We start from the raw sequence: 15,831 nt of genomic DNA on the forward strand, positions 1-15,831 counted from the left end.
CCGGTAACCTGCCCTTCAACCTTAGACAGCTGCAAAACAGTAACAACCAACCAATGAATAGTTAAAGGAAAGTGTTGAAATGTGGATAAATGTTTGAAATAGTTGGATATACAAGCTAAAGATAAGTAGTTTTGACATTTATCTAAAAGCAACGGTTGCACCCTTTCACCTTACCCAGACTGAAAACACACTACGTGGTTCAAAGTAGGAAAAGCAAGTATTTATTTTCTTGAGTGCCACTCAGACACAAAAAAAAGCTGCGTGCAGGATACAGAAGAGAGAAGCCCGACTAAGGCACGTATGGGTAGAAACGAAATGCCTAAAAGCAAAGAACAGATATGTACAAATATACCTCAGTATGTCCAGTGTTAGACATGGTTGGTGTCTGTTGTATCTAGTTCATGTAATACTGTCTGCAGAAGAGATTCACTAAACATAAAACGAGACAGGAAATAAGTGGTGACGGTGAGAAAACGAAATATCTTTCAACATGACCTCAGTGTTTTCACAGTAAAGGAAGTAAAAGGATAAACAGCATGTTCATATTCACTGTTGTCTCAGCGGGATAGTCTTTTAGATTTAACTACTGCACGTTCAACCATCTCAAGGTACAACAGGGATGCAGAGGAAAGAAAAAGGTTTGCGTGGAGAGTCCGGGCCTTTAAAACAATCAGGGTGATCGAATAAAGAAGGAACGAGAAGAGTCAACCTAAAGGTCAAGTGAAAACTGTACATTTCAATAAGCACGTGTGACAAAACTAAATTCAGAGTGCCAATATTTCCTGGTGCATTTCCAGGACAATAACAATGAGCGGACAGTGTTTGTTACAAGATCCTGGAACTGGATCAAGTACCATCCTGTACCCTTATGCCACTGAGACTGCCATATTTCAGCGCCAGCTCAGGTTCTCATAACAGCACTGTCCAGACCTCACGTCTCCTTACAAGTCTACGTGTTGTCGAGCCTTTAATAAGAACGTCATCCCCAAAAGTCATACTGGAGGTGAACAAGCGCTCCTTCTGTTTGTATCAGCCCAATAACACAAGTTCCTGGTTGTTTCCGACTCCAGCTGTGGCAGTTCAAGGACTGTTGTTTCACCCTCATCTCATCCATCCACCATGATTCATGGGCATGCCAGGTGGAGGGGGCAGGGGCACCTGTGACTGTCCTGGCGGCACGGGGGGTGGAGGATACCCACCAGGCGGGAGACCTATTACTGAAGGGGGTACATGGCCCGGTGGCATGCGTGGAGGCGGAGGGTAGCTGTTGTAGCCCGGTGGCGGATAGGATGGCGTCAAATTGGGTGGCGGGTAGTTGGAAGGAGGAGGCGGAGGGCCTGGAGGTGGTGCTGCAGGCGGTGGATAGACGTGGGGGTGATATTGCGGCATTGGGGGTGCGTAGTTGGGCGGCATCGGGGGGTAGGAGGGACCTTCCGTCTTCATCAACGACTGCAGGCTTTGGTACCCTTCTCCGGACATGTAGGAGCTGGTGGTGGACATGATGTAGTTGGAGGGTGGAGGTGGAGGAGGGCGATGGGGCAGGGGAGGGGGCTGATGCGGAGGTGGAGCGTGAGGTAGAGGAGGAGGCGTTTCATTGATTGGTTCTGCTTCTGCGGGAGGGGCCGGAGCTGGGGCTTTGCGGTCTAGTGAGGGACAGGAAATGAAAAAGAGAAAACAACTTGTGAAAAATTTGGCATCGGCTTTCAAACAAAAACCACAACGCTACTCCTTCCCCTGCGATCTCAAACAACCTCTGCACTGCCAGGCTCTGAGCATACAGCTGGACTCACGGCCAGACTAAGACTGCCAGGCTTCAGCCTCATAGGAGGTCTCATTATCAAGCTCCAGCACTAATCAGATTGGTCTGGGAGAGGTTAGGAATATGCGTGTGTCGGGAAACATAATGTCCAGACGAGTGGCTGGTTATGTAAGCAGACTGAGAGGACTAAAGACTTTGGGTTGCTTTCTAAGCTTAAGTCCCAGGCAGGGGGTCCTGACTGCCCATAATGAGCCTCTTTTTAATGGCACACGAAAACAAACAGCGGGTAGTTGGGAGGATGCCAGCGCGTATCTATACTCTAACCCAACTCTAAATTACGCTTCCTCACAAATTAGACTGACAGAAGAGGGTAAACGGTCACTCTTACCTGGGGGAGGCTGCGATGTAGGCAGCGGGGGCATAGGGCTTTCCAGTCTAGGAATCTTTAATCCAACTTGTTCTGTGAAGTGAACAGACCAGTCAGGACGATGCCAAAGCTTTTGAAATTCAGGGAATGCGTTTGGGAACTTTGCTGTAGGCTTAAATATTCATAAAATCCTAATACCTCCCAGGAAAACACTAACCCCAACCATCTGTAAGGTTTCTCTAAAATTGAAGTCCTGTTAATGATCCAACTTCCCTGGGAGGCTTTTCAGAGCATGAGCAGATGTTTACAAGATATGAACCGTTTTAAGACCCACATGAGCAGAGTTCTAACTAAAGTCTTACCTGGAGCCTTTGGTTCATCTTTTGGGGAAGTCTGAAAAAAAAAAAAAAGACAAAACATGAAAATATGAAAGCAAACACTCAGGTCCCACTTTGAGGTATGTTGAGCCAAATACAAGTAATAATCAGCAGACTTTCCACTGGTATCAAGCGTATACTCACATGTGGGCGTTTGAGCTGCCGTGCAGGGCTGCTTCCCTGGGGGGACGTCTTCTTTGGCGGTGGGGGAGGAGGATTGGGGGCTGGTGGTAGTCCCTGTGGGATTGGAGGAATGGGGACCTGAGGGAGAGATGCCCTTTCCTTCTCTTGGATCTGCTGAGGGATGGGCTTGTTCCCCTGGGAGTACAGGTCCAGAATCTGGTGGCAGATGTCTGGAAGAAAGACGTGTTTTTGTTTAGAGCAGTCAGAAAGGACATGAAACATGAAAGTGCCATGGCTTCATGATGGGTACCTTCAAGCAGCTCAACTGGGACGTCCTGGACAAACTGCTCCCACCAGCGGCGTGACGACTGCCTCGCGGTCCACTCCTGGATGTCAAACTTACAGAGGCGGCCGGCCAGGTACATGACGGCTACCGCTATAATCTCTGGTTCCCATTGCAGGGATAGCATGGTGCACAGGCTGCCATTGACACAGGCAATATGGTTAAGGTCTTTTGTCTTCACAATAATGCATATCCCTGACGTACTGCAGTACAGAAGTCATGTGTGATAGAAAGAGTTTACATGCCAACTGCTCACCTGTCATTGACAAAGGTCCATGCCATTTGTAGCACCTTGCACACTTTATTTTTGTCACCTTTAACAAGAAGAAAAACAAAACAGATCCATAAGCTTTCAGATTCCTGGAGCCATAAAGTAGCACCCTCTGTGGACGGTGCTTATCCCCTCTCACCTTTGAGTTGCTTGACGTAGCGCAGCAGGAACATGTAAGGGTGCTCCACCTGCAGGTCAAACTTGATAGTCTGGAGCAGAATCCTCTCCAACACCATCACCTCTTCCTGTTGAAAGAAACACACATGAGTCCGATATTCCTGTTGGTGAGAACACTACAGGTGACGACGGGCTCATTCAAATTTAACCTAGAAAAACTTTTACACACCTGGAGGAGAGTAGTCTACTTACATTGAGGTACCACTACAAGACTTTCAAAGTCGTCAGATCGCTGTACTGTCAGAAAACCCATTTCTAGCGCTCTCATTGGCTCTTGGAGTCCGGACAACTCCAGATATTTGTATCTGAAATGTGTCTGCGATGCACCACGAACGAACCTCTCTGCTTGCGTTTTTGAATAGTTCCCACTTCTCGCTCATCTCTTGTCTTGTCTTACTTTTCACCACTTCTGTTCTTCCATCAAAGTATTTCCTGTATTTTGAACTTATACACCCATGACTTTCAACCCCAGAGTGATGTTAGAGAATCTGCTTCCTGTTTACACCAGCACATGTCTGCAGGTGTGTTAATATGGACGGATGGATTATTTCTGGTATGGAGCTAGAACTCTTTTGTGGATGGAGATCATTTTAAAACACAGTCGTGTGGATGTAGCCTTAGTAACTATTGGCACAGCAGTCATTCAAGAGGCAGAATCTTACTACACATAAGATTATTGCTGTTTACGATAGCAGATTAACAGAAATTAGGTTGTGGCATGTTTTTGTTTTTCTCTCTCTAGAGCAACATGATATTATGTCAGGGCTCTGCTAAACTAGATTACAAAGGATTTTAGATTAAGACGATTCATTTCTTCTCTGCTCAGTGACAATAAGAAATGCCTTGTCAGATATCTTGTATTGGAATTTACAACGGGCCGTGTAAACAGGGAAAATGTCTCAAGACAGCAGAGGAGAAATAAAAGAAACTGCACCTTCGGGTCGTCTCCAAACTGGGCAAACTGCACATCGTTCAGTAAGCTGCGGGCTGTTTTGATGATGTCTTTACACTTCTTTGGGGTTTCCTCCACTTTCCCAGCAAGGAAAAGGCAGCAGGCGCCTGTCACCTGTTGAGACACAAATCACCACGTTAATTCTACGCATTTAGTCCACTTCTCGCAGAAGAAAAAACGGGAATTTAACTTACATATCTAGGGAACTGCTTGAAGGAGTGAAACATGTAGAAGCGGTGGAAATATATGATGCCCGTAGCCAGTGTGTCATAGTGTCTGAAACGGCCTCAGTCAAGGATATTATGAAAAGCATTCAGTTATTTGCAAGTTGAAGAGCTATTTTCCGGATGATAGGAAACATGCTCTGCAGAGATCTGGGAGTTTGCAATGCAAATCTCTGTCGCTCCTTTCCACAGGGACTTCTGCCACTGACAGGCCAAACAGCGTTCATCTGAACACACTGCCACGACACAGACGTGGATTGAAATGGGTAAAGTATCCCCTTTACAAGTACTTGAAATACTGGTGATCATTAGATACGATAGCAAGAGGAAAATGAGAAAAAGACAGTTTAACAGGAAAGGTGTTTTAGTATTTGACGTTCTCGAACGTGCTGATGCCTTTATATTTTTGGTTTGATATTTACTGTATTTCATTTAGGACTAACTCAAACAAGTGTCACTGATTTATTTTGTAATAGATATCCTTTTGTTTTTCCGTATTCAAACTAATCAAATCAAGGATACAGGCCAAGTCTGGTCCCGACGTCAAAAATGAAGCGGGCTCCTTCTCTTCGATACCGGGCCTCTGTGCCGGGATCCAGGCCTTCAGACTGAGAGGGGGTGTGGGCTAAATCCTTCTTGTCCCAGTACCAGCATGGCTTGATGTGGTCCAGAATAGCTTGGCCCGAAAAGTTCTCCTTGAATTCCTTCATTGGCTGCGGAGAGGCAACGGTGGATGGACCCGCTGCACTGGACTGTCAAGAGACAATGCACAAAACAAAACTTCAGTTATCAGAATCAGAAATACTTTAATAATCCCAGGGGAAAGTATTATTTTTTTGCTAGGAAACTCCAGATATACAACCAGGAAAAAAAGTTATGAACATTATTTATAAGCCATCAGTGCTAAAGACAAGATGAACAACATACTAGCAGTGCTGGTCTATGTGGCAAACTGTCAGACTAACTTAAATCGTCTCAACAGTAAAGCTAGCGCTAAATGATGCATCTCTCTTAAGTTCCCTTTACTTAAGTCTGAAATATACAGAGGATCGTTTATTTTTCAACCTGTGACAACCCTGAATCTTAAGCTACAAAACTCATATCTACGTTTTAGAAATATATTTATTTTATTAAGAGTGACTGTATAACATTACGCGAGTCCCATATTACCAACCTACTTTTTACTCATGATCAGTTTCTGGATAGGTTACGAGACTAATGTTAGCTGCTAACAAAACAAAATTAAGATTGATTCTACGGGGTACACGACCCCAATCATCGCCTTCATTCATAAATGACAGCTATCGCTACGCACACACAAACACAAGTATGTGACATCATTAACACCATGTGGATTTCACAGACAACGAAGAGGACGTTCGAAACTGTTAAAGGTCCCAAATTTTAAAAAATTCAGATTTACATGTTTTATGTTATGTTTTTCCCTCACCCATGCAAACTGTTCCGAGTTTTCTGTTTTACGTGCTGGTTCCCCCCCCCCCCTCCAAATCCTGCATTGTGCTATCCTCCCCCTCACCCTCATGTGATGTACCCCCTTCAAACCCTCTTTCGTAAAATAATTTCCCCCTCAGGGATGAATAAAGTTTAATTGATTGATAAATTATAAAGCAGGCAGAGGATCGGCTGTACATAGATACTGTGAACGCATTTAAATGTTCATTCCACAGAGAAATACAGAGTTCATATTCAGAAACTATCTTTAAACGAGCTGTCAGGACGGGGGTCACCCCTATGTTTCCCCGGGTCCTATAAGCCGCTGCCTTTGAGGATTTAAATCAACATTTTGTTAGGGTCAGGAGTTACGGTTAGGGTCAGGAGTTACGGTTAGGGTCAGGAGTTACGGTTAGGGTCAGGAGTTACGGTTAGGGTCAGGAGTTACGGTTAGGGTCAGGAGTTACGGTTAGGGTCAGGAGTTACGGTTAGGGTCAGGAGTTACGGTTAGGGTCAGGAGTTACAGTTAGGGTCAGGAGTTACAGTTAGGGTCAGGAGTTACAGTTAGGGTCAGGAGTTACAGTTAGGGTCAGGAGTTACAGTTAGGGTCAGGAGTTACAGTTAGGGTCAGGAGTTACAGTTAGGGTCAGGAGTTACAGTTAGGGTCAGGAGTTACAGTTAGGGTCAGGAGTTACGGTTAGGGTCAGGAGTTACGGTTAGGGTCAGGAGTTACGGTTAGGGTCAGGAGTTACGGTTAGGGTCAGGAGTTACGGTTAGGGTCAGGAGTTACGGTTAGGGTCAGGAGTTACGGTTAGGGTCAGGAGTTACGGTTAGGGTCAGGAGTTACGGTTAGGGTCAGGAGTTACGGTTAGGGTCAGGAGTTACGGTTAGGGTCAGGAGTTACAGTTAGGGTCAGGAGTTACAGTTAGGGTCAGGAGTTACAGTTAGGGTCAGGAGTTACAGTTAGGGTCAGGAGTTACAGTTAGGGTCAGGAGTTACAGTTAGGGTCAGGAGTTACGGTTAGGGTCAGGGTCAGGGGGTAGTGTTAGGGTCTACATAAGCCTAAAATAACAGACCTTTTTAAAGACGGGGTCCTATGTTCCCCGGTCACAAACAAGGCAGGGAACATAGATAGCTACAGGACTTCTGATCAGCTGTGTGTCACAACTGTATAAAGGTAGAAAGTGCTGCCACAGTGCAGTTACAGTCTTTCCCTGGCTGCAATGATGGCGCAGAGACCAAGAGCACAAATGTGCAAGACCCGGAAACGCTGCCCAATCAGAGGAGACTGGGCTTTTTCAGGGGGTGGTCTTAAAGAGACAGATACCGTTACTTCAGGCTCCGATAACGCCGGCTGCGTGTGGATGGTCGGCCAAAACGAGACTAAAGATGTGCGGTTACAGGAAAACGCGTCTCCGTGTGGATGGGCCCTAAAACGGAATGTTTCAGACAGAAGGTAAACACAGGTATATTCAGATAGATAGTATGGAAATGTGGTTTTTTGAACATTAAAGCACGTAAACATGTTCTAGGAGGAACCCAAAAACCAAGGTAGGAACCTGAATAAAGCACAACATGGCTCCTTTAACTGCTAGCTAGCATTCAATAATGCTAAGCTAGCATTTAATGACAGCTACAACTCGGCTAAGCTAACGTTCACGTTAACGACCAATGCTAATGGGCAATGGTTAAGTGTGTAAGTCAGTCAAACACACGGAAGGGCTTAAATGAATTAAACTATTGTCAACTGTCTTTATTTCAAAGTGTAATTCATTTCGGGTGCTCTCCTCTTCACCGGTAGCCTCGGTTAGCTAACTCTCTGTGCTCGAGGTACGGACATAGGCCAAACGTACAATTGAGCTGGATCATTATTATTATTATTGTTATTATTATTATTATTCCGTGTGTTTGAAATGAAACGCGACTCTTACCTTTAACATGTAGCCGTCGGAGTAAATCACCCAGAACAGACAGCCGTGCGAAGAATCCGCGGTTATTCACGACCAGTCGGCTCACAAGCGATTCACAACAGTGCCCATTGTAACAAGGGGCTCCGCCATTACGCAGCACGTCGGACATAAACGTTCGGCAGACGTCATGACGTCATGACGCAGGAAAACGTCAAACCCTCCTTGTTAATGGGATAAATATTAAATGTCATAAATGCACCAATAAACATATAAGGAGTTACTTCTGCAGCAAAAGGACAATCACTCCGAATTAGTTTGGGATTTTTCTAATATTCTTTGGGAAAAAAACATGGTTTACATTTATTTTATTATCCCCAATAAATTAAAATAATTACATTATAAAATCTGTTCCTTTGCGTTGAAAGGAGCCAGTTGAGGTGGTTCAGGATCATCTGGTAAGGATGAACCCTGGGCGCCTCCCTAGGGAGGTGTTCCAGGCACGTCCAGCTGGGAGGAGGCCTCGGGGAAGACCCAGGACCAGGTGGAGAGATTAGATCTCCACACTGGCCTGGGAACGCCTCAGGATCCCCCAGTTAGAGCTGGTTAATGTGGCCCGGGAAAGGGAAGTTTGGGGTCCCCTGCTAAAGCTGCTGACCCGTGACCTGATCCAGGATAAGAGGCTGAAGATGAGAAGAGATGAGATGAGACATTATAAAATCTTGCATTATATTTCCCCACTAATACATTTGTTTCAAGGTTTGCAGATGTGGACAACTAATGTGAGTTTAGTAAGATTGAAGGAGAAACTATTATGCATTCATGAAAGAAGAATTTGAGTTTTATTTCGGTTAAAAAAAAAGAATTATTTCACATAATAAAAAATTCGCAATTAGCAACCGAAGAAGGAAACGGCTTATTTTTGTCGGTCCTATACGAACCATCAAGAGAAGAGAACCCAGAATATCAGCAATGCATAAAAGAAATGAAAAAATAATAAATAATACGTTTTAAAAAGCTGTCCTCTGAAATATACTCCTTATTTGTTTTACATATTAATCATTTTACATGGTAATCTTTCATTATTTTCCATATTTTATTATTATAATTACTCCCATGTCTAGGAATCAAGTCCAGTTGCTTTGGACTGAAATTGCTTTGGGGATAACGACGACCTGGACACATGAGAACATTCACAGGCCTGTGAGTTGGTCCAGTCCCAGCCTGGTCCTGGTCCTGGTCCTGGTCCTGGTCCTGGTCCTGGTCCTGGTCCAGTCCCAGCCTGGTCCTGGTCCTGGTCCTGGTCCTGGTCAGATGCGTACATGAACTGATGAGGCCTCTTGGATGAGAGGTGAAACGTCTTCCTGACAAAGAACCAAGTCCAGTTGCTTTGGACTGAAATTGCTTTGGGGGTAACGATGACCTGGACACATGAGAACATTCACAGGCCTGTGAGTTGGTCCAGTCCCAGCCTGGTCCTGGTCCTGGTCCAGTTCCAGCCTGGTCCTGGTCCTGGTCCTGGTCCTGGTCCTGGTCCTGGTCAGATGTGTACATGAACTGATGAAGCCTCTTGGATCAGAGGTGAAACGTCTTCCAAGTCCAGTTGCTTTGGACTGAAATTGCTTTGAGGAGAACTCGACCTGGACACATGAGAACATTCACAGACTTACTCCCAATAACATCCACTAGAGGGAGACAACGGATCACTCTTGGACTCATCCAGGACTGGATTATCGACCCATGCAGTCAATGATTTGTCCCGATGACCCAATTGAACCATCACTGAAGAGCCTTCTTCTCCACAAGGCTCCAAAGTGCAAATGACAAACAAAACAAACACTCACACACGTTCTAGTTTCAGATTTCAAACCGTGGGTCTGTGCTCATGTGTCAGGGCTGCGTTGCACTCACACGGTTTGATAACCACATACATTCATAGGAACCGGCCCCTAAATATATAGAAGCATGTAATAATTATTGAACACATGTGTGGTGCAAAAGTCTGTTTGTGTCGTATTAGAGGGTTCGGTTATTTGTCGACCAGTTAGGGATCATCTGAGAAACCGTAAAGGCCCCGTGTAAGGTCTTTGTTAAAAGGGGGAAACCAAGCAGCAGCTCTTTAAATAATCCTAAATATATAAATGGGTGGACTTTCCCTTTGTGTTTTGATGGCTTTTTATCTTTTTTAAATTAAATAAATCCAGCTTTCCAATCACGTCTGAGTCCCATAAAGTGTAATATGGTGGAGTAGATGAGGATGCGACTGAAGCAATATGTTTTTTTAATACATATTTACATTTGTGTTGTTCCAGAAAGCAAATGAATTTGACAAAAAAGGAATACGACACAAATATTGCCTCGTTTTGTGAGTTGCAGTTTAAATGTTTCAGCCATTTGTGACCATGAATTAAACTTTGAAGGGATTTAAACCAGTGGAAGAAGAACAAGTAGGCCTCCAATCGCCTGCTGAAGAAGAAGAAGAAGAAGAAGAAGAAGAAGAAGAAGAAGAAGAAGAAGAAGAAGAAGAAGAAGAAGAAGAAGAAGAAGAAGAAGAAGAAGAAGAAGAAGAAGAAGAAGAAGAAGAAGAAGAAGAAGAAGAAGAAGAAGAAGAAGAAGAAGAAGAAGAAGAAGAAGAAGAAGAAGAAGAAGAAGAAGAAGAAGAAGAAGAAGAAGAAGAAGAAGAAGAAGAAGAAGAAGAAGAAGAAGAAGAAGAAGAAGAAGAAGAAGAAGAAGAAGAAGAAGAAGAAGAAGAAGAAGAAGAAGAAGAAGAAGAAAGGTTACACACACACACACACACACACAGCACCTATACACATGCAATTAAGGAGAGATGTCAGAGCGAGGGGGCTGCCAGTGACCAGCGCCCTGAGCAGTTGGGGGTTCGGTGCCTTGCTCAACAGCACCACCGCAGTGCCCAGGAGATGACCTGGCACCTCTCCAGCCACCAGTCCACGGCAAATCTTCTATGTTTTACCACATTTATCTGACAGCTTTAGTTAATTATGTTTGCAAATGTGATTGTTGAACTTAAAACCTATAAAAACGAACATGAATGAAACTATCCAACGAAATAAGGAATAGAACCGAAACGCTTTAATGATCCCAGGTCCAGCTGGAACGATTAAGCTGATTAATCAATTCCTCATTTTCATCGTTTCACTCATTTTTCATGTTAAGAAAAATAACAATCACATTCCCAACTTCTGAAATGTTTAACACTTTAAATATGCTACATGTTCCTGATTCTGCTCACACACTTTGACTTAAGTAACACTTTTAATGCAGGACTTTAGCTTCAAACAGTATTTTTACAGTGTGGTATTTGTAAGGATGAACCCTGGGCGCCTCCCTAGGGAGGTGTTCCAGGCACGTCCAGCTGGGAGGAGGCCTCGGGGAAGACCCAGGACCAGGTGGAGAGATTAGATCTCCACACTGGCCTGGGAACGCCTCAGGACCCCCCAGTTAGAGCTGGTTAATGTGGCCCGGGAAAGGGAAGTTTGGGGTCCCCTGCTGGAGCTTCTGCCCCTGAGACCCGACCCCGGATAAGCGGATGAAGATGAGATGAGATGTATTTGTACTTTTAATAAAGTATAGGATTTGTATCTTCCACCACAGACTGAAACAAAGGTAATTCCATCATTTCGTCTCCATGTCAGGTGAAAATCCTTGTTATCCTGTATATGCACGCAGGTTATGGCTGTGGCTGTTATTGTGGTGCAATAACATTAGAAGAACACATGCACTCAATTATTTTAATTCATAATAAAACGAATCATTGTAAACTTTGCTCTTTTAAACTCGACGTGAACGAGAGCTCGTGGTAATCGTCGCCGCCTTTGTTTGCCTCGGCAGACTACAAGCAACCTCTCGTGCCCTCTCCCTTCCCCTAACCGCCTCACTTCTGAGAAAAAGCCCAAGTATTGAATCATTTACTTCGTCCGAATAAAAAATGTTTTGAAATCTGCATGCATTATATATTCACCCGTGCTCGGACAAATCCTCTTAACCGCGGAAGAAAATTGTCAGGATGTGTCCTGTGGAAAAGCAAGAGCCTTGTCTAGTTGTATATTGCCTGTAGCAAGGGAGCATCTCAATCTGTCACTCAAGTCCACGCACACACACACACACACACACACACACACACGCACACACACACACACACACACACACAGTAAATCAGCTTATGAATTATATATGCTTGTACTTTCTTTATTAATATTAAACATTGCATAATGAAGCACCGACTATAAGCAAATCCCAGAGCAATATTCACATTACCATGAGCCGTCCTGGAGTGGACCTCTCACTGTTTGTGTCAGTTCTGTTGTGGTTAAACACGTCAAAATAGCTGCTTCTTAACCTTAACACTTAATCCTCTTTTTGTTCTTAAAAATGCTACGCTGTTATGTTCAGTTCTCCCAACGATATGTCGGTCACTTCTCATCGTAATGGTATTTTTTAGTGAGTAAGCAAATGGGAGCAGCGTGCAAAATGGAGGTCAAAAGGATGCGACGAAGGTTTGCATGTACTAGTGTCCACTGATGTGCGAGAGCTCCCCTACTTAAACTCTGTCCCTCGGCTCGTTTTTATGATTTAACATAAATTAAAAGTGTCCGTGTCTCTTAAAGTGGAGTTATTATGCACATTTTTCAGAATCATACTTGTTTTTGGGGTTTCTACTAGAACATGTTTACGAGCTTTAATGTTCACACACCGTATTCTTTTGCTCATACTGTCTGAACACACCTTTATTCACACTGTCTAAAGGCTCCGTGTTAGCGCCTATCTCTCCTGGAAAAGCCCGATCTGCTCCGATTGGCCGGCCTTTCCGTCCTCCTCGGCTGCGCTCTTAGCGTCTCTGCGTTGTCACTGGAATAACAGCACTGTAACAGAACTTCCTACGTACAGTATGTATAGTTGTGACGTCACAACAGCACAGAAGTCCCGGCGGCTCCTTTGTGTAGATTTCTCTGTGGATTGAATGATTTGCTGCTTTCACAGTATTTATTCAGCACCTGCTTTAAAACCACAAAGACATTGAAATCTCACTTTTTACAATATTGGGCCTTTAATATTCAATATTGCAATTTCCCAGCTTGGGATCAATAAAGTATTTCTATTCTTTTCTATTAAATCCCAGGTCATTCTGGGGAAAAAAAGGCCGTAAACGTCAACATTATGTCTCTTGTTTCTCTGACGAAACTTTTCAGGTTACCCTCTTTTTGTGTGTGTGTTGCCCTGCGGTGCGTTCAGGTATCTCCGACTCAGCGGTAGCACTTACATGTCTCCTTAGAGGCAACACTTTGGACTTAAAACCTTTCCTGTGTCCACAAGCAGGGTATTTGTGGTCTATTGGCCCTGTGCAACCCAGCTTAAACTGCCTTTGCCGGGAGCCAGCAGATACAAGCTATAATGGAGACATTGATGTATTATTGAGCAACCCATGGGTGAGGATCAAGGAGCTGCTTGCAGCCAGTAGGGATAGCAAGAGAGTGTGTGAACTCAGGATAATGTTTTCCTTCAGCATCTCATGTGTCCAGGACTGCTGTCGCTCTCTCGGCCCGACGCGGAGACATTTTGTGTAATATCACATTTGGAATTTATGCGCTCCAGTCAAAGCAATATGCTCGACAACACGCTCGGCCTATCTGTGAAAGATAGCTGTTGTGCCGTAGTGTTTCCATGTGGAGTCTGCTGAGGTTATGTCTACTTGAGCCAGAGCTGAGATGACATTTCATTTATATAAATAATTACTGCCCTGAAAGTCCCCCAGGCCTGCCCCGAAGCAATCAAACTTCTAATGCTCTTAAAATTGCCCACCATGTTTTATTAATGGCGGACTATAAAATGCATTGCTATAGCTGCACACTTCCCCGCTGATCCACGAGGAAATCGTGTCAACTTTAAACGGCCGTATTAGGCTTCATATTATCCAACAATGTATTTCAGCCAAATTATAGCACGGGGCAGGTTTGAATGGTACGGCAAGGTGGGGGAAAGAGAAACTTGAGAGTTCTTAGCTGAGCCTGTACAAAGCACTTATCTGTGCATACACTGATCTAAATGAATACAGTGAATTATGTGCGGGATGATTGCCCATTAGCGCCATTAATTGCCTCCGAGTGAACCTGAACTGCTCTTCAAGGACTCTCTTACGGTCTGAATTGTATAAATGGCAAATTAAGGAGGCTTCATTCTAAAAATAAGAATAAAGTATTGTAAAGCAGCGTCAAGGATTTCACCCCCCTAACAGCTTTATCTTTATAATGTGCCCTGACAGTGCCAACAGAGGGTACTGTTGCCTCACAACATGTTTTAAATGATCCCAACAACAAAGATGCAGCCGGCTGCTTTTACCCCCCTCTCTGATTCAATGTGAGGAAATATGTGTTTTATATTTATCTCCATTAGATCATTTACACGACGTAAAGTGCCACAATAACACAAGGAGTGTTCATTGTCTCAATGAAAGGTGACCTTTTGAACCCTCATGTGTGGGTGGTTCCAGGTATTTTAAAACATCTGGTGTTTCAGCTGGCATCATCATCAGCATAGTGACTTTTACCCATCAGTGAAAACACACAGGGAGGAAGGGAGGAAGGAAAGAGAACTGTGATAATAGTCCTTTGGATGGAGTGACCATTAGAGCCCAGAAGGTGATATTGATAACGTCACTGATCCAAAGGGCAGAGAGTGTGACACCGCCTTTAGACTAAGTAATAGTGATAGTGATAATTACTTTGGGTAAAGAGCCCATGCAGCGCAGAGCTCCGGGGAGCCACCGCTAGTTGCCCCCAGTGTCCGTGTGTTGTGTTGTGGGGTCCGCCGCCTGGTGTCTGACGCGCAGACGTCACGGACGCACTTGAACTTGAATCCCATCCCACTCCACGGAGGCAACCCCAACACACACACACACACACACACACACACACACACACACACACGCACGCTGCATATAGTCCTCCCAAACAGAGCCGCTTTCATCGTGTGAGTCAACAAGAAGTAGCCTCGAACACTGTAGGAAACTAGGAAACATTGGACCTCTGCTTGTTGGACGAGACGGAGGAGGAGGTGTCTTGTCTGCCCGCCTGCTCTCTCTCTCTCTCTCTCTCTCTCTCTCTCTCTCTCTCTCTCTCTCTCTCTCTCTCTCTCTCTCTCTCTCAATCAACGAGGCTTCTGCCACCAGAGCCAAGAGTTGCCGTTCCGCGCACCGATGCCAAAACGCGCAGGAGGAGTCAGTGCCAAAGGGTCATTTTAGCGCACCACTGCTGAAATGGAAGGACTGTAGGGAATCCTAGAATAAGCAGCAGCCGCTTGACCCCAGATGATATAATCATATCATTAAGACTAAGGAAAGGGAAAGGAGCCAAATAAGAGCAATACCCATCACCAGTGGAGTGCTCCGTACTTCACCCGTCTCCACGGTCGCTGCAGAGGTGGGCAGTCCAGGATTTTCTTTTTTTTAATTTGCAAAAAGGTCATTGCAAAACATACCTGCTGCACATATCAGCTCATCGGTAGCCGACTGCTTCCTAAAACAAACTCTTTGGCTTCCTCAATCCAGGTGTTGCTTCCCACGAAGACGCTGCAGGACATTTTGGACTCACTGGTCTTCCATCCTTGCTGCGCTCCCGTCCGACTCCTCACCTTCCGAGCGCGCATCAAAGTTGCAGCCGAAGACTCTGAATAGTACAGGGATTAGGAGAGGGTGGGGAAGAGTTGGTCACCTGTGAGCCAGAGGGGACCGACACCACGGTCCAAGCCGACTCCAAGTGCCGTTCACCGGGCGATGCCAGAGTAAATGCCGGGGCAATGTCCCGCCGCAAGCAGGTGAACCCGCAGCACTTATCGTTGACGCACAGGGAGACAGTACGAGGTG

The 15,831-nt window shown here is 44.9% G+C and overlaps 2 protein-coding genes across 4 annotated transcripts in view; one reads left to right on the forward strand and one right to left on the reverse strand.

The window, feature by feature from the left end:
• Window positions 1-299: 299 nt before the first annotated feature.
• Window positions 300-8,085, reverse strand: ccnk (cyclin K). Its single transcript, XM_083933718.1, has 11 exons — window positions 7,977-8,085; window positions 5,116-5,345; window positions 4,564-4,645; window positions 4,352-4,483; window positions 3,380-3,485; window positions 3,226-3,283; window positions 2,937-3,106; window positions 2,648-2,856; window positions 2,489-2,519; window positions 2,148-2,219; window positions 300-1,643 (listed from the first exon to the last, which is right to left on the reverse strand). The coding sequence occupies exons 1-11, from the start codon at window positions 7,983-7,985 to the stop codon at window positions 1,102-1,104; spliced, it is 1,641 nt and encodes a 546-aa protein (XP_083789844.1). The 5' UTR covers window positions 7,986-8,085; the 3' UTR covers window positions 300-1,101.
• Window positions 8,086-15,186: 7,101 nt separating this feature from the next.
• Window positions 15,187-15,831, forward strand: part of bcl11bb (BCL11 transcription factor B b) — a 30,692-nt gene continuing 30,047 nt past the window's right edge. Inside the window, exons 1-2 of one of the 3 annotated variants that reach the window (XM_083933715.1) lie at window positions 15,187-15,429; window positions 15,517-15,828. In XM_083933715.1, the coding sequence (XP_083789841.1) occupies window positions 15,765-15,828 (64 nt within the window). In that variant the 5' untranslated portion in view covers window positions 15,187-15,429; window positions 15,517-15,764. Of the gene's footprint in view, window positions 15,829-15,831 lie in introns of all 3 variants that reach the window. The other 2 variants (XM_083933714.1, XM_083933716.1) reach the window with 2 other exon arrangements.

This window comes from Echiichthys vipera (genome assembly GCF_963691815.1).
Source record: "Echiichthys vipera genome assembly, chromosome: 19".
NCBI classification, from domain to species: domain Eukaryota; kingdom Metazoa; phylum Chordata; class Actinopteri; order Perciformes; family Trachinidae; genus Echiichthys; species Echiichthys vipera.